The sequence below is a fragment of the Haemaphysalis longicornis genome, unplaced genomic scaffold (assembly GCF_048455015.1).
Source record: "Haemaphysalis longicornis isolate Haplotype H1 unplaced genomic scaffold, Haemaphysalis longicornis Haplotype H1 scaffold_2, whole genome shotgun sequence".
Classification (NCBI taxonomy): domain Eukaryota; kingdom Metazoa; phylum Arthropoda; class Arachnida; order Ixodida; family Ixodidae; genus Haemaphysalis; species Haemaphysalis longicornis.
The window spans coordinates 272,675,783-272,701,345 of NW_027526295.1; the positions used below are offsets into that span (position 1 = coordinate 272,675,783).

The 25,563-nt window shown below is 46.4% G+C and overlaps 1 protein-coding gene across 1 annotated transcript; it reads right to left on the bottom strand.

Moving 5' to 3' along the window:
- Positions 1 to 1,878: 1,878 nt before the first annotated feature.
- LOC144167791 (gonadotropin-releasing hormone II receptor-like) lies at positions 1,879 to 24,892 on the bottom strand. Its single transcript, XM_077696968.1, has 2 exons — positions 24,015 to 24,892; positions 1,879 to 4,182 (listed from the first exon to the last, which is right to left on the bottom strand). The coding sequence occupies exons 1-2, from the start codon at positions 24,807 to 24,809 to the stop codon at positions 3,790 to 3,792; spliced, it is 1,188 nt and encodes a 395-aa protein (XP_077553094.1). The 5' UTR covers positions 24,810 to 24,892; the 3' UTR covers positions 1,879 to 3,789.
- Between the last annotated feature and the right edge of the window lie 671 nt (positions 24,893 to 25,563).

Sequence of the window (25,563 nt, forward strand, 5' to 3'; positions counted from 1 at the left end):
GCAGCGACGTCGAGGAAGCGACAAGGCGCATCCCTGGATATAACAAGGTTCTTTACAAAACTGCCAGAGGTAAGCGCTGACGCGCTGGCGCTTGCCACCGTTTTTTTTATCTACATTTCCTGCAGTCCAGTGCGTCTCGATACTGCAATTTCCGAGGCCTGAATCATCGGTGCTTTGAATGGCAGACCGTTAAACGTCGAATTCGGAGGCTGTTCAGGGTAATAACACACGGAATTAGGCGTATGACATCTCCGATTTACCTATAGCATTTTGTTTCCTTCCTTCATAACTAGTAGCTACAGGTTTTGTTTGGAGAAAAATATGGAAGCGCAAGAGGGTTGCCACGGAGATCTGATCTCTCGAGTGCCTATGCACTTCCGTTTCTGCCGACTTCGATTGCGTATAACGTGTGGGATGCTCCGGAAATGTATAGTTAATGTGCAGTTCGCGTATTTATTCCCGTAAATATTGTAATTACTGCCGTTCTTTTTTTTTAATTTTGCAAACTTCGCGTAGGGATCTTTAACGTGCTCAGAAATCTCGAACATACGAGTGTGTTCGATTTTCGCCTCCATCACAAGGGCGGATACAGTTAATTTCATTTCTCCATGCAGGTTTACGCGCATTTATGGTAAACGCTGCGCGTTTATCGTGTTTGTACTAGTAACGGCGGATACCCTCGCCCTCTCCCCTAATTTGCATAGAAAAGTTACCTTGGGTTGGGCCCCCCCCCCGAAAAAAAATCCTGGGTACGTGCCTGCCTTCGAGATACCTTCGCCGTCTTTGCGAGTAGCAGCGGCATAGTGTGCGGCCATACTAATCGGTTTGTTATGGGCAGCCGGAATGTGTTAGCCTAGACGCGGGTTCGATTCTCGGCCTCGGTGACCGCTTTTCTGATGGAGGTGAAAAGTAAAAATGCCCGTGTCTTCGTGATTTAGGCACCCGTTAAAGATCCCCAGGTGGTCAAAATTAATCCGGAGTCTTCCACTACGGCGCGCCCCAACGCCTGTGTTCCGTCGGTGCGTTAAACTTCACAATCAATCTATCAATAGAATGTATTAGCCCTTGGTGGTTCCATGTAGGGTTATGATCACGTGTTCAATTTTTTCTAAGGACGTTAATCAAATAATTTGTATAGATCCCCCAAATCATCATTATTATAAACCGAACTCTGGTGTGGCGCATCTCCCTTGTAAGTGAAGGAAACGAGCAGGACAGATTTGTGCTGCTTTTTTTCTTCGAGCTGATTACAATCCTTAGTGCACCACTTTAAATGCGAGATTTCTGTGCCGAAGCTCCCTCCGAGCTTCGTCGTAGTAGAAAAGTACGGATTACAATAAATTGCCTAGGTATTTGAAACGTCCCCTGAAATCTTGCATACAGGCGCAGGGGTACTTAGTGTCTGCACCTGAGAACATGACGTTTTGTACATCATAAACATGATATAGCGTGATTTAACAATGTTTAATAAGATATAACGAAGGCCTCTGTCATATGCATCGTCGTTCCTCCGCAAACGTTCTATGAATAATTTTTAAACGGTATGGGTATTAGATGTAAACAAAACAGTATACGAAGAGAAAGTTGCAGCAACGACGTAACTAATAACTTTGCTGACGACGCTATACTAGTTCCAGAAACAGCGCCCGAGGAAGTATAGTTGGCGGTAATCGCGTCGAGGGTACGTGTCAAGAAACCTTCGAAGGTGAAGGACGTTCGGGCAATGTAACTTAGCGACGTGACTTAAGGCTAGAAAGTGAAAAGTGCACCATTTTATAAACAGCATCACCGAAATTTGCCACTGGGCTCACAAAGAATGTGCGATAAGAAAGAAATTTAAACACCAACATTTTATTACAAATTCGGTAAAATCAAATATTCAGGGAATTTTCTTATGATATGATGCGCGAACACAGAATCGGGGCCCGTCGTTGGAATATAGCGGGAGGACTTAAGAATGTATTCTTCGTTACATACGCAGTATGTACAAAAAATCTAAGGAAATCGGTTCGACCTTATTTTGTTTAAAGCCAATCGGTGCGCGCGCACGGCTGACCGTTAACTGCACTAAATATCGTAACAACGTTTTTGTCTGTCAAAACCGTGTACCTGTTTCCTTCTAAACGGATGTTGGAGGCTGCGTGGCTTTTGGCAAGCTGTAAGTTACCCGCGAGATGCCACGTTTTACGGTTCTGTAATCAACAAGCATATTGCACGGTTTTAGGCATATTTGAATACTCATTTAACCTTCAGGCCTTTTTATGCCGCCATACTTAATAGCAAAAAAGCACTTAGTTAATCTGTTTCCATTTATTTATCGGTTATTTCTTTCCCGTTTGCAACCAAACGCACGAGGTTCTTGCAGCAATGCTCTTTAACAATTAAATTTAAAAAACAAAACAAAAAAAAGGATTCAGACATGTCTAGTATCACCAGAGCCACCGCACTTCTGCACAAAAGAAGTAGCTGCGTTTCCGCTATTATAAATACCGTGTGGATGTACAAGCCAACGCATTATGCGGGCTCTTTTATACCGGCAATAAAATGCGCAAGTGCCTGTCTGAGAAACCAGACAGATTCACAGACCCCCGTGCGCGGGCTGACATACCTTAAATATGCTCAGAATTTTTGGTGTTTTTTTAGTTGACGGTAACATGCGAGAAATGCTGGAGAAATTGCCTTCGTTCATCTCGTTTTTTTTAACAATCTTCTCGTGCACTTTTGGCATGCGGCACACAAAAATAAATAGGTCGATATGAAACCCTAAAATAATATAGCAGCAACTCCTGTGGGCCAATTTGAACATCCCGCCATGGCCATGGCTGCGCTTTTGGAATTTACGTTTGGCCATTAGTAGTTACCGTTAATGAACGGCCGGAAGACTCGACCGCTTTACAGTCTTCTTCTTACCGCACTCCCGTAGAGCGCTACACCTTCTTTTGTTTCGAATAGCTGCCATTTCGAATTCGGATTCGAATAACTGCTCATTTGAACGGGACAGAGCAGCTGTATTAAACAACCACGCACCACTCTCCACAACTTCGGGTTTTACAATACAGTTCACGTATGCGGGTATATACACTTAGGATGAGTATGCGTTCATTGACACATTGTGGGGATACTGTATGTTTCTGAAACTGAAAGGCTTCGGTTAACCCAGGGAAAGAAAGCTGAACTGGACCACTGAAGGATCTAAGTATTCGTTTGATGATATTTTGTTGCAGAAACGCCACATTTTTTTTGCAAGGGGGGGGGGGTGCACCAGATTACGAAACTATGAGTGGTGGTAGGGCACGCAAGAAGCGCAGTAATCCCGGTGCTGACTCCGCAGCACAGCACTCACACCAAGCCTTCAACCGGTTATTCTAGCAAGGCGTGTTTGACAGGCCCGTAAATGTGCCAAGAAAGTAACGGTAACCCAGCTTCTTGAGCTGCATGCTATGAAACACCGGAAGTGACATTCAGTTCGTCAGCACTGGGCTGTGTGCACACTACATCGTACAATGGAAACGTACAAAGCCATGCCACATGAAGTCTTGAGACCGAGCGTCTGAGGTCTAATCACCACCTGGTATCGCAGGACTAAGAGAAACGTTCCGCAAGGTCATAGTGCGAAGGTGTTCACAGCGTGTCGCAGGGTAACACAGGGTCCCGCGCTATTGCGCCAATCAGTGGACAAAAAAAGGTGGCAGGGAGCCACTATAAACTCTTTTCTTGAGGAGGCAGAGTTCAAACCCTTCGAACGAGTCGAATCCTCCTTCTCGAAAGGCAGTTGGAGAGCCTGGACCGTCATAAGGTGCTCAGTTCGGCCTGCAGCTCCGAACACCACTTGCCGTTCACATCCTTGGTGGACAGCGTGAACAAGCCCGACTGGTTCTTGGTCGAGTTGGAGAAGCGCTCGCCGCTGGAGCGGCCCGTCGCGTTTTCGCCCTCGGCCACTGCGTCTCGGCGGAAGGGCATCACGAAGCGTTTCCGCTTCGAGCTGCTCTTCTGGAAGAACAGGAAGATGTACGGGTTGATGGCGCTGTTCGAGGCAGAGATGACGCCGAATAGGGCGACGAGGTTCCGGTCCAGGGAGATGCCGTTACCGGCGAACGCCAGCACCATTTCCTGAACCATGTATGGCACGTTGGTCACCAGGAAGGCCGCGAAGATGGCCGCCGTCAGCTTCACCGTCTTGACCTGCGCATGCAATGGGAGGCAATGAGTCAAGACAGGAAAACATATGCTTACGCCCCTCATTAATGTCTTTCTGGTGAACGCTCACTTCCGGTCGAGCTATCGATTGAAGGCCTGGATGTGTGTGTATGTAGGAGTGCGCGGCAGCATGTGTCTCTCCGAATGCGCATATCTATATGTCTTTACGCGTGTGGAAGGTAGGAAGTGAGGGAGGGAATATTGCTTAAAACGACATATCAGGGACTGGTGACGAGGGCCCGAGGCCCTTACGGTACGTTTTTGGAGAAAGTGAAAAGCTAAGAATAAAAAAATCGGTCAAATTAAGCTTTGCTGTCGCAAGAAAAGCTACCCCTCTGTCGTCCGAAAGGTAGGTTTCTAAAAACTCCCTGACGTCTTGTCGGGCACGGGGCAAAACATAACCGCGGCGGCCATCGACGAGAGGTTTGGCACTTGTATTCCACTTTTCTGTATTGCTGTTGCCACACGTGCGCACGCTGACAAAGTCTCCTTTAAGTTGTTTCGTACGTCTTCATAGTCCTTTTTTTTATATTGTAGCGCCCTCTGGTTGGCGCTCTTAGCCCGCCGGCTATGAAAGAGGAGAATAAAAAAGCGAGCGGCGCGTGCTTAGTGCGCCAGCACGGCACGGGCAGTTCGATTCCGAAAGCCTGCCACGCTGATACTCTGTCAGTGGCGCTGCGCTGCGACCCCGCGGTTCCCGACAATATCAAATGCTTTTAGCCGAAAGCGGATGGGCTAGGCAGGCCCAGGAATGCCCCATCCGAGGCATCTGCCACTAATAAACCGACGGGCACAATGCGGGCAGAAGCGGGGAGACAAGCTACACCACATGAAGAACAGTAAAGCGCAGAAGACGATAAAAGGAACAACAATACTGACTTCATCGCGAGACAGTTAAAGCGGCTGGTTAACACACAGAGTGGCTTCTCCTCGAAGGCCACCACCCCTTTCTTCCTGCCCCTTCCCGCCTCAAAACAACAACAAAAAACACCGGCGCGCGATAAGTATATGCCAGACTTGACATTATAATCATACAAATAGAGGTCACAAAAAATGAGGGGAAAGAAACAGCGTGTTTAAATACGTGGGTCTAATTAACGTGTGCTTAGGTAGGTGTCCCATAGTTCTTTATTTCGCATTCATTCGCCTCATTGGAATCCTATAGATATGCCTTCTTGCCTAGTAGGCTCTTTGGCCTTACACAAGCGACCGTATACAGCAGTTATATACGAGCCATTTTACACGACACTTAAAACGAGTGGAAATATAAACTCGGCGCCGCCCTCGCAGCCAAGTGTATAAGTTCCCCACTCCCGTTTTTCAAAAGCGTCCACACCAAAACTTCTACAACTCAGCATCTAAAATATGTGGGAAGAATTAAAGAGGGTGCATCCCACCGGCCAAATTAAACGCCACAAGTTGTCATCTCCTGTGAGCCATACTCGACCACCTTTCAGCTACTGCGTCCCAGAACAGAGAAACCAAAAGCCACGCGTTCAATGTGCACTAGGAGGACATAACTCAATCATGTTTCTACAATGGGTTGTTACTTCACTTCAGTGTTGAACGAAGAAAAATTTATAGAACCCTTCAGTGATACTGATTCGTCAGTTATCAGTCGCGTGCGTGATCCAGTCTAAGCTCTTCGTTCTTTCTGCTCATCGTTTTTGAAGACGGTTAAACTTGCACAGCAACAGTACGATGTTATATAATGTGTTCGCATTATACTCGAATGATAAGGGCCTCTCAAAAAGGATACGCACGAAAGATATTCTGTACAAAAAAATCACAGCATATCCACGGGGTGAATGATGATGAGTGGGCGAAGCTCCTGAGGGGAAATCATCGGTAAAACCGTGACTCTTCAGTGAAAGTTCGCCCACTACATCTGTGTCCGAACGTAACGTCTAGAAAGTCTCGCTTAAACCGCGCGTCGGCACCTTGGGGCTGAGCTCGCCTGATGCGTTTTGCAGATGCCTCACGAGCTCTCACTGCATCGGGGTCTGCCTGCCGATACGCGCGCTTTCTCGCCGCTTCCCGTTCTCTGACGTTTTGGAGATCCTCTTCGCGCCGCAGCCGTGCCGCTTCGCGTACGGCATGGTCCTCGCGCCGTTGTCGTGACGCTTGGGCCTCTCGTTCTCGAACGCTGGGATCTTGGCGGCGTCGTCGCGCAGCCAGACGACACGCTTCGGCCTCCCGCTCTCGTACGGCAGGATCTTGGCGGCGGCGTCGCGCAGCTTCACGGAGCGCTTCTGCCTCGCGGGCTCGCACATCTGCAGCCTTATCCATCGGGCGACTCCGAGCGCGCGCCAACAGCGAACGGATTTTATTACAACGCTCCCCGCCATCTAGTAAATAATCCAAGAACTAAACTAGAGGTAGCCACGTCATCTAGTAAACAATCCAAGCGCATATTTTCATCATATACAAGTACCTCCATCTAGTAAACAATCCAAGAACTAAACTAGAGGTAGCCACGCCATCTAGTAAACAATCCAAGAACTAAACTAGAGGTGGCTACATACATACGTCGAGGATGGACAGACCCACGCCTTAAGGAGCTTCGCCCCTAAAAACAAAAAGCAAGCCCTTTAACAACAACCTTGCCTTGCGCTATAAAACCCTTGTAAAATTCTTAACATCTTATTGAGACAGGCCAAGAAACGCTTCTACGAAAACGACTTCTTACAAGTTAAACATTATACTAGGAAACAGTAGAAAGTTTTAATAAATTCTTGAACAGATGTAAACACTCTCCATTTCTAAAATAAAGTTCAACGGAACTGTAAATCTCCATCCCCTTGACATCTTACCAACATCTTCTTGTGATTATTTTTCATCTCCAATCAATATTGAAAAAGTCCTGGGCTTCAAAGAAAATTTGCGCGCTCCCGCAATTGTTTTTTTTTTCCTTCCATACTCTAAGAAGTGTATCGAACAATTTTGCATCTTAAAAATAACAGCCTATATTCGTATTTCTACGTCTTATTTGAAAGCAGGTGCTCAATTTATTTCTGTGCCGACATGTGATATAAATAACTTAACCTTATAGTCTTAATCATTTCCTAAATTGTTGAAGCAATCCAATCTTATTTCTGTGTTCAAGAAAGGAGACAAAGGAATAACTAATTATAGGCCAATTTCAATTCTTCTTTTTCTTAGTAAAATAATAGACAAATTGTTTAGCAATATATTAGGCAATTTTTTAAGCAAGTTTGGCTTATTGAGATCTTTTTGCACGGACTTTTCACAACGAGTTCTACCAATTTTGGCCTGATTTCTTTAATTGAGTACATCAAACTATCAATAAATAATTTTCCACTCGTTGGATATGCTTTATTATATTTTACGAAAGCCTTGAATACAATTCCTAACCATGTCTTACTCACTAGCTCGAAACGTACGGGAATACTTGGTCCGTCATTTACATTCTTGAAAAACTATTTTCTAATACAAAATACGTAGTGTATGCAGCAGATATATTTTCTCAAACTAAAGTCAGTAACAAAGGGCTTTCGCAAGGGGTGATTTTGGAAGCCTTACTCTTTGTTATTAATGCGTAACATTCTTTGCCGAATACCCCCCCCCCCCCCCCCCCCCCAGGCAGGACCGTGTGACAAAAATGCAGATATCGTTGAAGTTCCACCTGTAATCGCTATAACGGAGTAAACGGAGCTAACTGGTCGGACGAAATTTTGAAAAACTAAAGAATTTAGAAAAATATCAAATAATTACGGGAAACGACGAACCATGTAACGCCCTGAATTTCTACAATGATGCAGATTTTGCGAAAGTTCTCAATTTAATCATCATAGTAACGTAAATAAAGATAATTGGTCGGGCAAAAAATTTGAAAAAACTAAAAAATCAGATATTTTAAAAATATGCAAAATGGCATGACGCATGACGCATGACTCATGGCATTTTCACAGTAATGCAGATTTCGCGATAGTTCCACCTGTAGTCGTTATAATAGTGTAAATAGGTATTGGACGCAAGAAATTTTTAAAAAGACAAAAAAACATAAGAAAGATATAAAATAATTCCGAAAACTAGCGAACCGTGTAACGCCCTGTATTTCCACAAGAATGCAAATTTCGCAAAAGTTCTAAATGTAATCGTTATAATAACGAAAATGTAGATAATTGGTCGGACGAAATTTTGAAAAACTGACAAATAGCAGCAGGGTGGAGATTTTGGGCGAGTTTTGATTGATTGATTGTGGGGTTTTACGCGCCGACGCAACGCCGGCGATGAAGCGAACCCGTAATGAGGGCTCCGCATTAATTTTGACCACCTGGGGACCTTTAACGTGCGCCGAAATCTCGTACACACGGGCGTTTTTTCTTCTCGCCTCCATCAGAAAAGCGGCCGCCGCGGCAGTTGGGTGAGTTGGTAATGCGACATGGTTATTTGGAAACAGCGCGTTAAAGTAGGACCATGAAGAAAAAATTACGCCCACCTCCCCTCGCGGGAACCCTGGAGTGATGCAACGCATCTCATGGGGGGTTCCATTGGCGTTTTCCATGGTATTGATTACGCTTATAGCAGGGATTCTCACGCGAAGGGGAGGTGGGCGTAATTTTCCATTTTCACCATGCAATGCACATGCAGTACACGTATGCTCAGATACGGTCTTTATTACAGACGAGAATGAGTGCCTTGTGGTCCGTAAAGTGCACAGTTAGGGGCTCGACGATTGCATCAAGCAATAGTCGAGTACTGCGAGAGAGTGCAAGCGTAATGCGGACGACCGTCGACTGAGACCGTCGGAGCGCGGCGTGCCGCTTTATATTCACAGCGCCCGAAGGAGAGGAGAGCGCGGAGAGAGAGAGTACCGCACATGCGCAGCGCTGAGCGCAGCGCCGCCCACCGGAGCCTAGCAACGGAGTGAGAGCGCACTGCGCCAACCCGCAGCTGTTTGGGAGAGAGTGTTCGCTATCGGAGAGAGAAGAGCAGGAGAGGCGCAGCTGTGCGGACAACGCCGGACAGACGCAGGAAGGACAGAGGGGCGAGCATGAGATGCGTTGCATCTAAAAGAACCAGACAGGATGAGCGCTGACTATCAACTGAGATTTATTCACTATTCACAACGAAGAAACATTTATACATAAAAATTCGAATATGCGCATGCGCTATGTTGAGAATCACACCGAAACAGTGAAAGAGATAACCGGAACGATTTACCCTTACTCCGGCGATTGACAACAATCAAGAAAAGCCACTTCTTTCTCGTGCCCACATACGGAGGCCTGACTAACGCACTTATCGCCAAGCCTGGTTATGTTAAAAGCCTCTATAATCTCTCGCTTAAGCTGAATGGGATGACAGAACAGTACAACGGTTTTATCTAAATGCGGCTGACTGGCGCACGATGAACATGAACGACAGTGATCTGACAAATGATATGTAGGTGTACCTTTCAAGGAATTAAAGTACTCTCCTAAACGCATGTTTGAACACCGACCCGTGTGGCCAACGTAAACTTGACCACATGACAAATGGTCACAAGAATAAGTATGTTCAATGCTGCGTTAGTGTTGTATACGGAACACTCGGAACATTTTGGAACATAAAAAAAACAAGTATATAAAGAAATCACGGAAAATGGCGAACCATGTAACGCGCTGCATTTCTAGAATAATGCATAATTGGCGAAATTTCTACTTCTAATTGTTATAATAGCGTAAATGGAGATAATTGGTCGGACATGATTTGGAAAAACCAAGAAATGTGGCTGAAAAAAAACTCACACTCAAGACAAGCGGCATAAGAATGCTACGCATTAGTAGATAATTCTCTCAATTTCTGCAGAATGTTTTATGTAAGAGACCTTCCTGACACCCTGCAGTCATTCCACTGCATCTTACGTGCGGATGAAGCAATTGTCTCAACATCAGACACGTGTATAACCTCTTTAACGTCTAAACTTTGTATCGCCCTCTATTATGTATTTAATTGGTGTAAAAAGAACCAAGTTGAAATTTATGATTTTCACTCCAGGTCCCTCCCCTAATAATTGGTAAGAATTCTATTCCTGGTTGCGATTCTGCAACATTTCCCTGTATACGTGTTGATCGTCACCTGAAGCATCATTTTCATATCAATCATCTAAAATAAACAACCGCAGTTGGAACTCGTGCGATCATTAAAGTTGGGCGGTTCTTTTGGTATCCCTCACTCTTACCTCTCTATTTCTCATTTATACCAGATCTGGTGCAGCAAGCTAGGCGCCTTGGCCAGGCTAACCTCACCAGACTATCTCTCTCTCTCTCTCTCTCTCTCTCTCTCTCTCTCTCTCTCTCTCTCTCTCTCTCTCTCTCTCTCTCTCTCTCTCTCTCTCTCTCTCTCTCCCATTTATACCGAGTCACATTAACTATGGCATCACAGCGTGGGGAAACATTTACCAATGTCGCTTAAAATCGGTCCAGTATATTCCAAACCAAGCGATACGTATCAGTACCGCCACTTATTTTAGTGCAGATATTTCGTTACTACGTAGCCAGTTTGGCATCTTATCTATTGATCACTTATTAAAGACGATAGTCTTTCTTGGGCTGCTTAAACCCAGAAATTTTGGTCTGTCTGTATGTCTGTCTGTCTGTCCGTCTGTCTGTGACTCGATTCAGCCACCCGGCCAAAGTAAAACAATGCCTGCGCAATAGTCTTATATAGTCACAGCTAAATGCACCCGTCTAAGTCCGGTGTATGTTTAGACTTGTCAACATTGTTGAAGAATAACAAGACATTACGCAAATATAAGACAACAAATTAATACAGAAGTGATATTTGCAGTGTTCTTTTATAAACAATCATACATGCTTGACTTTTGTAAAATTAAATACTTCATCAACTGCAGAAAAAAAAATTCCCTTCGCCATCGCCTGCTGTGGCCCGCGCCACTATAACTTCTGGCGCCATGTTAAGAAAGCAACCGGCAACAGTTACGAAAGGTTCCACTAGATAGGTTCCACGTTCTGCTTGCAACGCACGTGGAGTAGGGAAACGCGGTTCTATAAACGTTGAAGTAGGGCGCCTCGATTCACGCGCGTCTTCGCCGTACGGCAGCGTTGGCATCGAGACACCCGGTTTGGAGCAGTGGAACGCGGGAAATTTCAAATGATTTAAGCAAACGTTTGGCGTCTTTACCTTGGGAGGAGCGCGACGCAAGAGGAACAACATAAGAGGTGAGCGGGAAAGCGTAGGGAGGCATTTACTTGGCAATAGTCGATAAAGACTATCGTCTTTTGACGACATTTGCAACGAAAGGAGTAGATACGCGGCCAATTTTTTTCTTGGGCTACTTAAACCCAGAAATTTTGGTGTGTCTGTCCATCTGTCTGTCTGTGACTCGATTCAGCCACCCGGCCAAAGTAAAACAATGCCTGCGCAATAGTCTTATATACTCACAGCTAAATCTCCCCGTCTATGTCCGGTGGAATGTTCATACTTGTCAACATTGTTGAAGAAGAACAAGACATTACGCAAATATAAGACAACAGATTAATACAGAAGTGATATTTGCACTGTTCCTTTACAAAAAATTATACAGGCTCGATTTTTGCGAAATTAAATACTTCATCAACTGCAGAAAAAGAATTCACTCCGCCGTTGCCTGCTGTCGCCCGCGCCACTATAACTTCTGGCGCTATTTTAAGAAATCAAACGGCAACAGTTACGAAAGGTTCCACTAGATAGGCTCCACGTTCTTCTTGCAACGCACGTGGAGTAGGGAAACGCGGTTCTATAAACATTAAAGTAGGGCACCTCGATTCACGCGTGTCTTCGCCGTACGGCGGCGTTGGCATCGAGACACCCGGCCTGGAGCAGTGGAACGCGGTAAATTTAAAATGATTTAAGCAAACTTTTGGCGTCTTTCCCTTGGGAGGAGCGCGACGCAAGAGGAACAAAATGAGAGGTGAGCGGGAAGGCGAAGGAAGGCATTTACATGGCAAAAGTCGACAAAGACTATCGTCTTTTCTCGAAATTTGCAACGAAACGAGCAGATACACGGCCATTTTTTTTTTTTTTTTGCAATCTTGCAATCATTTTTTTCGAGCTGCTATACAACGAACTTTCGTTTCAGTTGCATGGCTTTTGTTCTGTACGTAATATAAATCCAACTGACTTTGCCTTCCGTAATTACTTTTTACTCCCTATAGTTTTCAGTAATTACGGGGAAAAATAGAAAATTTAGTGCTCTTCAACTTCGGTACAGCCTGCCTCAGCACATATCAACTGGTTCAAGCATTCTCCGTTTATCCTTAATCCTGTATTTTCCAGTCAACCTTTCTGAGTACCCCCTCCAGACATGATGTGAACCGTTTTGGCAAGATGGCATCTCCCTGTATTTACTCCCTTCGGGATAGGGAATTTGTTGCTTTGCTTGTGAAGAATTATCCTGCCCGTACGTCCCTTTTATAGGTCATCTGGAAGTCTCACGTAGGTCTCTTCTATTCCTCTGTCTTTTGATTCTTCCCGCACGACTGCGGTGTGTACCGACAACTCATTCCACGTAATCGCGGTTGAGGGTTCTGAAATATGTTAGACTTGGGCCTCGCCCGGAACTGCATAGAATGAGTTCTCAAAAGTGCTTCACTTTGTATGTGCCTTTACCTTGATATTCTGAATCCTTCCTCTACTCGAGCCTCCAGTGTAGGATATCCTTGAAATCGATTTCCCCATGCATAAGCATTGCTGAGTCCGCCCCTCAGCCTAGTGGAGAGAGCATATTGAGTGAAGGAGGAACTTAGAATACGGCCCTTAGTGTCCCTTATGGGGAGTCCTCTGTCACCTCAATTCCACCAGAGGTGGAACAGTGACTGCTCAGTGAAAGCAACCCGATGCTTTCAACCGTGTCACTGTGAAAGGTGCGTCAACATTTAGAACAATACAACACCAGGGCTCCACCGTAATCCCACTTGAAATCGGCTTGACTCATCGGTCGCTCACGCAATCACGCGAATCCCCACCTATTTCGAGGTTCATTGTACCGAGCACTTCCATTACACAGTGCGGTATGCGGCCATATACGAAGGCTATCGCGGACAATAGTTTCGCACTTTCACCCGCCGCGGTAGCTCAGTGGCTATGGCGTTGTTCTGGAGAGCACAAGAACGCGGGTTCGATTTCCGGCCGTGGGCGCTGCTTTTCTCATGGAGGCGAAAAGCAAAAGCGCCCGTGTGTACGAGATTTCGGCGCACGTTAAAGATCCCCAGGTGGTCAAAATTAATCCGGAGCCCTCCACTACCGCGTGTCTCATCGCCTGCGTTGTGACGGCGCGTTAAGCCCTACAATCAATCAGTTTCGCACTTTCCTTGCTGTGGCATTGGTAAGTACCACGCACGTAAAGGAAAAGCGAATAGCGAAAGCAGTAATTCTTTTTACACACTTTTCATAACTGTTGCCGTGGACGTGAAGCCTATCCCGTGGCTCCCACCATCGCTAAGCTTTTTCCCGCGCGAGCGGATGTCGTTACAGACGTTCCTGCTCGTCTATATTCTGATGAAAGTCCTTTACTGCGTGAGTGGATACGCTGGTAAGCTATCATACGCTTCCATTTTCTTACGAATCCGTAATTTTTACTCGTGGTATATACGGGTGGACATAATCACACCGCCCGCATAACAAACGACTTGGGCTTAATAGGACGCGTGGAGATTGCCATGTCCTCCTAACCAGGTAGATATTTTTTGTCAGTGCCACATTAACGTACTGTTCGTTTCGTTAGTGCTTCCATTATGGCATGTTCGTTAATGTGCTGCTCCGTTAAGGTCTTTCTTTATATATTCCCGAAAATGATGGCAAGCAGCGCGAAGGACCGCTTCGGGCTGGTGCTTCGCTGGGTGAAAACTGTGCGGCCGGAACATATTTTACTGCTGCCGAGCGAGACATCCTGGACAAGATCCCCTAATGAATTCTCGGGGTCACACGCGCGCCGCCAAGCGGCAGCGTTGCGACACTCGCTCTTGTTCAGTTCAGTCATCTGTCTTTAGAGAGCTTTTTATGGTGCTCGGTCACCCGTAATCCCGTATCAGCACAAGGCCTGCATTCCCCCGTTAACACCATATTACACCAGGCTGCGTCGTGACCCTAGTGTTATTGAGTTCTGCAGAATTTATTACACGTTTCCGTATACCCCCTTCTCCTCCTTTCCCTTGAACACGGTAAAAAATGTTCGTCTCTTAACCATCAGAAGAGGCATAAAGCGTCGAGAATTCAATACAGACATCAAGATTCGGGTGGGGAAAATAAAACTATCTAGTTCATTTCACAGGAATTTGTGTTCTTAGCTCGAAAAGCTTATGAGCAACGGGGCGGTTCATTTTGCGTTTCGATATTACAGTTTTGTGAGCTGGCACTGGCTTCGCGTTGCTTCCACAAAAATAATATTGTCGTCCATAACAAAGAAACAGACTGTTTCGTTTTTTTTTTTTTCTGCTGATCCTTCTCCTAATTAAAGAAGCTCGCGCGAACGAGTATATTGCGGCCGTCCAGGATTCATCTATTTGACAGAGGGCTGACTGGGCATTCGCGCAGTTCTCCTAACGGGATTGAGTGTGGTTTATAGTCAGTGCTAAGCCGTTGTGAATGCCATCACGGTCGTTAAGTCGAATTTGCTATAGGCTAGAGTTATGCTCGGCCACTGAACGTATGTGAAGCCAGTGCCGCTAGCGCATAAGGAAACTCCCCGATATTTCCGACAAATAAAAGCCGATACGCTATTACGCGAACATACCCTCAACAGTGGCGAATTAAAATATTTTCTAAAAAACTGATAGGATCTAGGAATTTAAATTCCTGCGGGGGTACGCCAACAAGGACTGCACCCACATCATGCTTATGTACCCTCTTAAGTTTGCTCTCTCTCTCTCTCTCTCTCTCTCTCTCTCTCTCTCTCTCTCTCTCTCTCTCTCTCTCTCTGTTTCTCTCCCTCTCCCTTTCTCTCTCTCTTTCCCCCTCTTTCTCTCTCACTCTCTCTTTCTCGCTCTCTCTCTTTCTCTCTCTTTTAATCTCTCTTCCAGCAGCTACAGTTAAAGGAACAAATCTTTGTAGAGTCCATCCCATTTGCTTTTGTAACGCCACTGTGGGTACAAAACACAAATTAGAAAATGCCAGTGAACAGCGTGATTATGATAAGTAATGTAATGATTAGTTTTAATACAAGTAACACGGGCCTGCCACTTCTTGAGTCCGTCCAGGTGCGGCGAAACCGTAAAACAAAGAGCGGCATGTTGTTCTTCATAGATAAAGAAGTATACCCCTTGCAAGTTTCTGTATTCCAGTTTACGTAAATGCATGGTAGACCGGAAAATCCAGGTAATCGTATGTTTACAGCGGAGCTGTTGTAGTTGGCCGTAATGTGCGGCGCGTAACGGGTACCGTGTTAAAATACCAAGAAAATGCCGAGCGCTCCCGACCGCATGCCTCGCGGCGACCACTGAGCGTCCCGAGCACGCTCAGTGGCTTTAGCAAAAAAAGAAAAACTGATGAAAGCCCAGAGGAGCGAGAAAATGCCAGGTGCTCGTAAGCGCGTGCCTCACGGCGACCGTCCAGCATCCCCGGATTGATTTGATGAGTAGGACCTGATGGAAGTTTACAATGGCGAGGATGTGCTTTCAGAACGCGCACCCACTCCGTGTGATGGTTGCCAAGAGGAACACGACGATCTCAATGAATATGACGATGACTACTACCAGCACAGTGAAAAGCGACGAAGGAACATGTAAATAAACAATTTCAAACTTCTACAAATGCGTGGTGCTGTGTCCTTCACGGCTCACGCGGAGAAAGAAATCCTGCAGCTTCGCTACGGTTGTAGCCTTGCGCGACTTAGTGCAAGCTTCCTCAGTTTTCTTTTTCTTTTTCGCTCACATTAGGACAGAAAATGCGCTCGTAGAAATAAGAAATAATCGTATATCTTAACTATACACAGCGATGAAAATTGGCAGTAAATAAATATGGGCTCTTCATCTTCGCTGTCATTATGTTATGAATTTAAGAATTTACCCCAGTGCTTCCCTTTACATTTTTCCAAACACGAGTAAGCAAGATCTTTACATTTCTGCAGGCCGTCCGGCAGGTGGAGGAAGCCCTGACCCGACAGCGGGAAGGACCTACGGTGGCGCAAACCATCACGGGCTCGACCCGCCCGGGATCGGGGCCGACCCCCACGGCCTAATTCACTCTGCCGGACACGCAATAAAGTTTCTCTCTCTCTCTACATTTCTGCACTGCAAACAATTTGTGACATGGCTGGATTTCGAGAAATATAACTAAGCATATTTACATACCCTATGTTCCTGATTAAAACACGTCTTTGTAAGTCATTTGCGGCGCAGACTACTGTCTGTGTGTTGCAGTCAGAAGGGAAGAAAATACGGGAGGCAAATACAGCGCGCCTTCACTATTGGCCAATGTATGTCAATAGTGCGCCGCAGGAGAATGGCGTGGGGCGAATAATGCCGGGAATGGTGACCTGAGTGGCGAAGAACCACTTCCTGAGGTCGCTGACTGGAACTTGGAAAAAGGGCGCATTTCAGACCAACTGAAAAGCTATGCGGCGCACCCAAGTCTAAATCCGGGAAAACCACCAGACAGAATGGAGAATCTGTGACCCGCATTATTAACGCTAATGCTACTCAGATTGATTGAGACCATGGCCATCAATGGTCTCTGTGATCTCCTAAAATAGACGCACTACTTTTACCCGGCGCAAACAAGTTTTGCGCCTAACATGAGCACGTATTAGTATATACAGCCTGGGGCTTCCGCGTTTGGCAATCAACTGTAGTAGATCCCCAAGAGACCAAAGGGTCAGAAAGCACACATTTTCGGTGCGATAGGCTTGAAAGGGCCCTCGACACGATCGAACACGACGCAATCCTAAAAGAACATGGGGAAGTATATCCAGAAGCCCTAATGCATAACTTCGCGGCTGACTCCCTGTCAGGGAGGATATCCCACGTGAACGGTGGACGGATGTGGGAACCCGTGATCACCCTCAACGAAAGGATGTCCACCAAGACTGCATAATTCAAAAAACCTTCTTCAACATTGCGATGCGTATACTGCGTTCACAATAAAAACTACGTTTACATCACCGTGTGTGGAAGAGGAGGATGAGGAGGAGAGCGAAAGGAAAGGCCGAGGGGCTATCCAGGCTTACAGTCGTGTGTGGAACGCGACAGGCGTTAATGATAACGACCTGTTCATACTAAGCATCATCCGCTGTTACGCGCTGGCTTGGTGTGCCGCTTTTGATAAAGAAAAAAACGTAAGGAACAGAGAACACGGGGTGAAGGAATACAGGAAATCACATATACGGGCACCCGTATTTGCTATTTCATCTCATCCGTTGTCCCGTCTTTATTCGCCTTACATTTGGTATTCAAAACATAACCAACTATCTCAACAAGTTTCGTTAAATCGCTTTTGATATTCCATTATTTTTGTTGGGTCGTTGCTTAGCCTTCGCCAGTCGATGGGGGAAAGGTTGTGGTTGCCCCCCTTTCAGAGGCTCTACAACAAAACCAAACGCTTCAAGGAAAAAAATGCTTCCTGTAGTCGGAATCAAATCAGGGTCTCTCGCGTTATAGGGCCCGTGCGCTGCCCACGGACTCTGCACAACCCAATTACCGGTAGTCCTTCCGGGTAGTACAAGGCTGCGGGGTCCAATAGGATCCCGTGTTGAAAGAAGTAAAATTAGCTCGATACTACCGATTTTTTTGCGACCCCGTATCCCCGACGTGTCCGATCTCTTCTGTCGAACAACTTGTCACTACGGAAAACTGCTTTGCAGCCATCCATGTTTGCAGCGCTAAATACGTACAACGTCGACGAAAGTGCTGGGATGGTGAGGGCGCTCTGCCACTCGCAGGTTCAGCGATCGATGGTCGTATGAAGTGAAATTTTAAGAGAGAGCTGCTCGTTGAGGCTAATACTCTTGGTGACAAGGACTTTTCAAATACAGTCGATCAAAAAAAAAAAAAAAAAAGGGGTAGAAAGGGGACGCAATGGGGGATGATATTGCGTAAAACTCGGCGGTTCCGGCGGACCGCATACTTGTATGCTGCGGTGCGCCGCGATTTTGCGCCCCGTACACTCATGCGTGCCCTTCCATTAAACACTGCTGGTTTGCGTCACTGTTAGGAATAAATGGTGCAGCGCTAGCTTGCCTTTTTATTGCGTGGCTCAGTGACAAAACGCAGCGAGCGCCAGAAGCGTGAAATCTGTTTTGTGATTCCGAAAGTCGGTGCACTGAAACATAGTTGACGAGCGAACTGAGTGGCCGTTCTGTTTACTTGTTTGCTCTCACTTTATTTTATTACGTTCTTGCATCGTATATTCCCATTTCGCAATTAATAGACTAGAACCGGGGTTGACAACATTTTGAGGTGTAGGGCGAGTTGCATGAAGCCGACACAAGGGAGGGCTGGACGGCAAAGCGGGTGAGGGGTGGGGGGAGGGGGGGCTTTGAAGGCACTCAGAAAAAATTCAGCGAATGGCACTATTTGACAACAATTGACAGTAACATGGCTAAGTGTGAAGATGGGACACAGAGCAACAGGAAGCGATCAATTCTCTGTTCTTGTCTCGCCGTGTAATCCCATTTGAGATCAACACTGGCTTGTCCGCTTTCAGCAGGGGGAGGGGTGGGGGTTCTGACGACGTGCTGGAGGCTGCATAATACAGCCCTGAGTGTCAGACTCAGCCCGCGGGTTGTTGGTTGCCGACGCCTGCACTAGAAGGTAACGAACACAGTCAGCGACGATCGTATGCAAATATTTGGGCCGCGTATCGTATAAGTGGCTGTATTGTGTTACGTAAATGTAGAATTACACATCTCTGCAGGCAGCAGACGTGCGATTTGAGGCTTGTTTCGAGTCCTTTAATTGCTCTTAAATTGTTCATTTGACATTATTTCCTCCATTGCTCGCTAACGTGCATGTACCCTGCCGTTCGTAAATTGTGCGGCGCAAAATGTTAACAAGGATCGTTTGGTTTGCGAAAATATATAAAAAACTTCCCCTTGTTTTCAAAACGGTGCCAGGCCACAGTGTCAGCTAGGCCGCTCCGCTTCTAGCGTCTGCTGGCATGCTCCCGCTGAAGCAACCTCTTGCAGTTACCTTACGCTATAGGAGAGCAACGTTCTGTGTTTATGCTACTTTAAACTTTCCTTTGTCGAACTATAATTATCGTCAGGAAGTTAAACCACCGGACCTGGTGATACTGAGCCACGTACGTCGCGAAAATCGCGACCACTCGCTCAAAAGAAAGCCGATAAATCTGCTTGCTTTAGCGGAGAGAATATTGCTTAGTCTCTATATATACTTTAAGGACTATGCTATCCAGTATGCAGTCATTTAAACGCACCACAACGCGATTAAATGAGGTGCAACCAACTTTCGTCGTGGCTTTCAATAGGAAACACATGGAGGGCGGCGAGGATTGTCTGCTTTTGTACTACCCAGACGTGCCGGACACAAGCGGGCGCTGCATGTCGCCAAAACTCAATCGCAGGAGCCCTATGAAGCCGACGTCTATCCGATTGCACCATTCGGTCAAAGCATTCATATGTAAAGAGTTGGGGGTGATCCTAGCGCTTCGGCCACACAGCGCGGTGGGACGTGAGCGGGCAATTTAGAATGGGCGCGCTGCCGACTCATGTGCCTGTTTACCGTATTTACCGAAGCTCCATTGACACGGACGCTGCCGTTGATGGGCCATGTTTCATGCCGGGGATAAAGCCGATCATTTGAAAGTTTCCAAGAACCATAGAGTGACGGAGACACACCCGCGGAAGTGAATCTGTACGTGATGAGGGTATTCTTAGTGTGACGAGGGGTGGTTCCTTATCTGGTGTGTGTGTGTGGTATGGTTTGCTTTTAAGAGTTCAGCCAATGGTTTGGGCGAGGTTCGGTATGTGTTGGGTCGCAGGTTGGGCTGGGGTTGCTTTGTGAACAGTTTTGGGTTAATTGAAAATGGGTTTGAGTTTGGTTAAGGGTTGGTTGGGGGTTTTTAGTTTTGGTTTGGTCTACACCGACTGGTGAAAAGCTTCGCGCGCAGCCCTGTTCTCCTTAAAGGGGAAACGCAGAAAAAATGAAAGCTTGGTTCATTCGAAAGATTGCCTCGTTAGAATTACATTAACGGTTACATTAGCGGTTCTTGCTCTTGGTTTGTGTCAGCGAAGTGTTCTGAACTGTAATTGTTATTTTCATGTGTTCAGCATGAACTGCTTTCGTTCTCTATGATATATATGTACTTGTCCCCCCCCCCCCCCACTGTAATGCCAAACTGGCGCTGTGGGTACCATGATAAATAAATAAATAAATAAATAAATAAATAAATAACACTGACACCACTTTTAACGCCAGCTTCACCCAAATAAGCTACGTTTCTAAGAAAAAAAAGAGAATGGCCATGCCATTCACTAGCTCATTTCCCGCACTAGAAACTATGGCGTATTATGGACAGCTGTGCGATTGGCTGCGGCCGGCAAAATCCAACGCAAATTAAACAGGGGTTATAGGGACCGGGCAGCTGGACGGGTGGCGCCACCACTCGGCGCTCCGCTCGTCAGTGGAATGAGCCGGTGCATTGGAATACGCGGCCTCCTATTGTTTTTTCCGTGTTTGCTCCCGTGCTTTGAATGGTTTGGTGGTGTTGTGAGCGGATATGTGCGGTGAAACGAAGTCTAGACAGGTGTGTTGGGTTCTTAGATGCAATGACGGCTACGTAAACTTGTCGGGCACTTCTAAAGTTGGGCATAGGCTACAATTACGTGAACGGCTTCAGCAGCGATTTACGCTTGGCTTCACCCGATCTGAATACGAATAAAACTACTATTATTAGTATTAATTTCTTGTTAAAGGCACTAACGGCTACGTAAACTTATTGGAAATTTCTAAGGTTGGGAATGGACTACATTGACATGAGCGCTTTTTGCAGCGTCTGCACCTGGCTCTGCGCGATCTCAGTAGGAATAAACTATTAGTATTAGCATTCGTTTTTACCAGTTTAAATTATTTTCACTGGTTTTAGTGACTACGGTTTAACGCCAGCCTTAACGCTGGGATACCTCGATACGTGTGCTTTGAAGAGAAAGGCACTTACGTACGAGATATATTACCGTGTGGCCGCGTAAACATCGTGGCAGTTTAGACTATCTTTCTGTAACCGTGAGCTTTGTGCCTTCAGTTTTGGTGAGCGACATTGTGACAGCATGGGAGCTTGACAGCCGAAGCGGAGCTCCCATGTTTGTAGTAGTCATTTTATCAAGAGCCAACGTTATTCAACCACCCAACAGCCGAAAATGCAAACCATGCCCCCTCCTCTTCCCATTCTACCACCTGCGTGGAATAAAGGCTGGCACCGATGGTTAAAAAACGTGGGATTGTTAACGTCAGTCTGTAGTTTTTAATGCTTAAGTATTCATTACCGAGTACCTAAAAAGTCACGTAATGCCTTGTGTAGAAACCAATAAAGCGCGACTAGTTGCCTCAAATTGTATGCATCAGTTCGAGTCCTCCAACAGAGACGCATTTCTGACACGCTGGAAGCAGTTATGATTTCGAGAGGGGTGCATGGAAGTGCAAAATGAAACAACAAAATCATCCAGCCCTCCGATTAACCACAACGATAGTTGAGCACAAAGCTTTCTTCGTGCGAAATCGAATGAGAAATGGGCAAAGACAAAGACGCAGCGATCAAAAGACCAAACGGCGTACTGGTGAAATTCAAAGCTCAAGTAGCGAAGTTTAAATCCAGACGGCAACCAAGGAAACCCACATGAGAAAGCTTTGCGATAAACCACCAATCGTCGTTAGACGGAGCAGTACATGATTTTTCAAGCGTAGGTGGCAGCTTGTAAAACGACCGCAGCATTCAGTTGTGAAACTGAGGGCGGGTTTTTGGCACACTCCTGTCTCTCGTCCTTCACCCAGGCAGAATTGTTTTTTGAAAAACCATTAACCAACTAGCCAGCAACCATTGCATTCTTGTAAATCAATGCTTTTCCACGACAAGCAATAAAGTTCTACTATCACGCGGTATTTATTCTGTAAACTATTCCCGATTACTGTAGTAAGCTTATTTCTGTGAAATTAAACACGTTTCTACCGTACTTGATGAAGTTACGGAAGCATCATTCATCCCAATTTCTGTTTTGAGGTAAATCTTAAAAGGCACCCCCCAACTTTGTCTTTCGCTTGTGCACAGCACCGTTTCGTGATCAACTCCAAAGGCCAGCACCGCAGCATTCCTGGACCGGCTACTTACACCGGCTTTGTAAGAGCATTTAGCTGCAGTATATTCCTCGGAACACCAAACTGCACGCAGGCATGAAACATTTGCCCGAAGGAATGGGCTTGCACTTCCAGCTTGACTTCGAGCTTGGCGCATTGAGCGTCGTCTGGTATTTGCAATTAAGTATTGGCGTAAATCACACACATGGCATGCCTCGTAAAGGCCGCCTGTACTTTCAAGATAGGCCGATCTGAAAAAAGTCATTGTGGTTATCCACGCTTTGCAACCCGCAACGCAGCAGAACGACAGAAAGTCATGCACAACTACGCTGCGCTGACCGCCGCCGGCATTCCACTGACGATCGGTTCGTCACGGGCGGCGCTGTTCGCTGAAGCGACGGTGGTGCCATACAACGGCCGCCAAGTCCCTATAAGCTTGCAGAAAGATCTATTTAATTTTGTGCATATTTCTTTTACCGCATATCTAAATTTAATGCACACTTTTTGTAGCGGCAAGAATGGTGGAGTAAACAATAGAACTTGCGAACTCATACGTAAACATAGAAGCACCGGTGCCTACTGCGTGCACTAGGCGGGTTATAGCTGTACAGCCGTACGGCGTGTTGAGCTTACGCTGGCCAAATGGCGTAAGTGACATTGTCTTCTGTGACTGTGTTTGTAGAGCATACCCAATGTTTCACGACATGAATACTATCAATCGTAATAAACATCATCCAGGCACAAATGCGGTCAAAACAAAAGCTAGGGTGTACAGCGTTCCCGAGCGGTATGGTGGCGCCATCCAGGAGCACTGACAGCAAACAAGGCGTTCCGCCAATCGCTGCGGCTATAAGCCGTATACTTATGTTCTCTTCCTGGATACGTCATCGCAGACGTCAAGAAACCTGTGATTCAGCCGGAAAATCAAAATTTTGGCTGAAATTGTTTAATTTCTCAGTGAATAAAGCATCATCTTGTGCCGAACAAGCGGTAGGGGCACCATAAAACACCAAATCTTTCGAATACAACCAACGTATTTTGTCTGCACGGCATCTGTAAGTGAGGGGGTTGATTACTTTATTTTTGTACTGCAGATTCAGTGAGCGCGTAATCGTATGCGATGGTTTATCACTGCGTGCAGCTGTACAAGACCAGCAGTTATCTGGCAAAAGGAATTTGCTTTCACGAGATTCCTGTTGCTTCTGTACGCAAGCAATGACGGAAAAAGCATCCCGAAGATGACAAGATTCTAATCACAGGCATAGACTGAATGGGGCGGATTGTCACACCAAACTATGACATTTGTTGAGCGTGTAAGCTACCTTGAGAGAGCTGCTACACGCGTGAAATCACTGGGAGAGGGCGGCAGCAATTAAAACGTCACCGTGCGTTGTTTTTGGTGGATAAATCCTCTTTTTGCGCAAATTCGTAGCCACTAACCTTACAAAAACGAGCTGATGTGTTATCCGTCTCTCCCCCTGCCGTTAGCCGATTCCTTTCACTCTCTTTTTTCTTTCTTCATAATATGCATAGAAGACCACTGCGTAACATCAAGCGGGTTTTGCTTCTCACCTTGGCCTTCGGTAAGGAGGATGCCGTTTGGTGGCGGTTCTTGAGCGCAGAGCTTTGTCGCCAAATCTCGATCAGAATGCGACCGTACAGGGCGACCAGGAGCAACAGGGGAAGCACGAACACCGCCAGGAACACGAAGGCCATGTACACCTGGCGCGGAAGGGGTGACGCGGACTGACGTCCGTAGAAGACGGAGGAGCAGTAGTTCAGCCCCGTTCCGGCGTCTACGAGTCGAAACACGTACAGGTTCGGCAGCGATGGCAGCAGCGAGGCGAGCCACGCACCCGCCGCCAGACGCGACGGCGCGGGGCACGTGGAGAGGGGGTGCACGATGGCAAAGTGCCTGTCCATCGCGATGCTCACGATCATGTAGGTGGATGAAGCGAGAGCGAACGTCTGCAGCACCTTGAAGACCCGGCAGAAGGCATCGCCAGCTATCCACGAGCGCCCCATGATCTCCCAGACCATCTGGGAGGTCATCGTGACCGTGGTGACCAGGAGGTCGGCCATGGCGAGATTCAGGAACAGGACGTGTGCCTTCTGGTAGCGACGCCGGCGGTGGTTGCGAAGCAGCCGCCAACACACGACGCCGTTTCCCGCGATCGAGAAAATGATCATGATGATTATGACCGCTATACGGACATGGCTGTGGTACTGCGGCCCGAAGACGCCATCCTGCCCCTGGTCCGCACCCAGCTCGACGAACTGCAGAGTGAGGTTGGTGGAGGAGGAACCGTTGCTGGTAACTTCCGCTGCGGAGTCATTGCCGGGGGCCGTGGTGGTGCCGTGAGGCATCGCTCGGCGATCTCACGTCTTGGGCAGCATCAGGCCGACAGTTTCAGAGCAGCCATGGCGCTCGAACAGCGTTCTCAATGCAGAGGCTGAAAAGGGAACAGCAAAAATTCAAGCACTATTTTGGGGACAATTACGGCGCGACCAGGCATTGAATTTGCATGCAGTGCATGTGACAACCTCAAGGGCACACAAAGTGAGTCGAAATTCTTGTGGAATTGCTTCATCAACACAAATTCGAGAATGTGTAGGCTATCTTATGAGTTCTTTCGACCAACCTACGTACACGTAGTGGCAAGGGAAATTATGTTCGGTTGTCCGTGTGCAAACATAGAGTCGTTATCAACAGAAATCAGATAAACAATTTAAATACAAGTGCTTATCCAGTTCTTAGACTTACGCTGAATAGTGAACGAATTCTATATGGCCACAAATAAGAATTTGTCAAATTTTGTTTCAGTAGGTAGCGATTGGGTCGCATTGGTTAGTTACTTTAAAACATCAGAAGCGAGGTATATGAGGGTGCGATGACAGCAAATGTGTATCTTTGGCCACTGTTTATTCATCCTTTCACTTAATTTCACTGTCCTTAAAAACGTAGTCTTTCTTGCCGTGCTAAACACGTAAATTTAAGTCTTTCTATATGTCACAAGACAGCCAGAAATGTTGCTGGTGCTCTCTTTACTTATGCAGCGCTGCTATCATCCTTAATTACATGGCTCATGAAGCTGACCTACGTTTCCTTTTTAAATGTTGG

Excerpts from the sequence above, each read along its gene's own strand:
- LOC144167791 (XM_077696968.1), bottom strand. The coding sequence starts at position 24,809 with ATGCCTCACGGCACCACCACGGCCCCCGGCAATGACTCCGCAGCGGAA. Across the intron at positions 4,183-24,014 it reads CCTCCTTACCGAAGGCCAAG|GTCAAGACGGTGAAGCTGAC; the intron begins GTGAGAAGCAAA and ends TTGCATGCGCAG.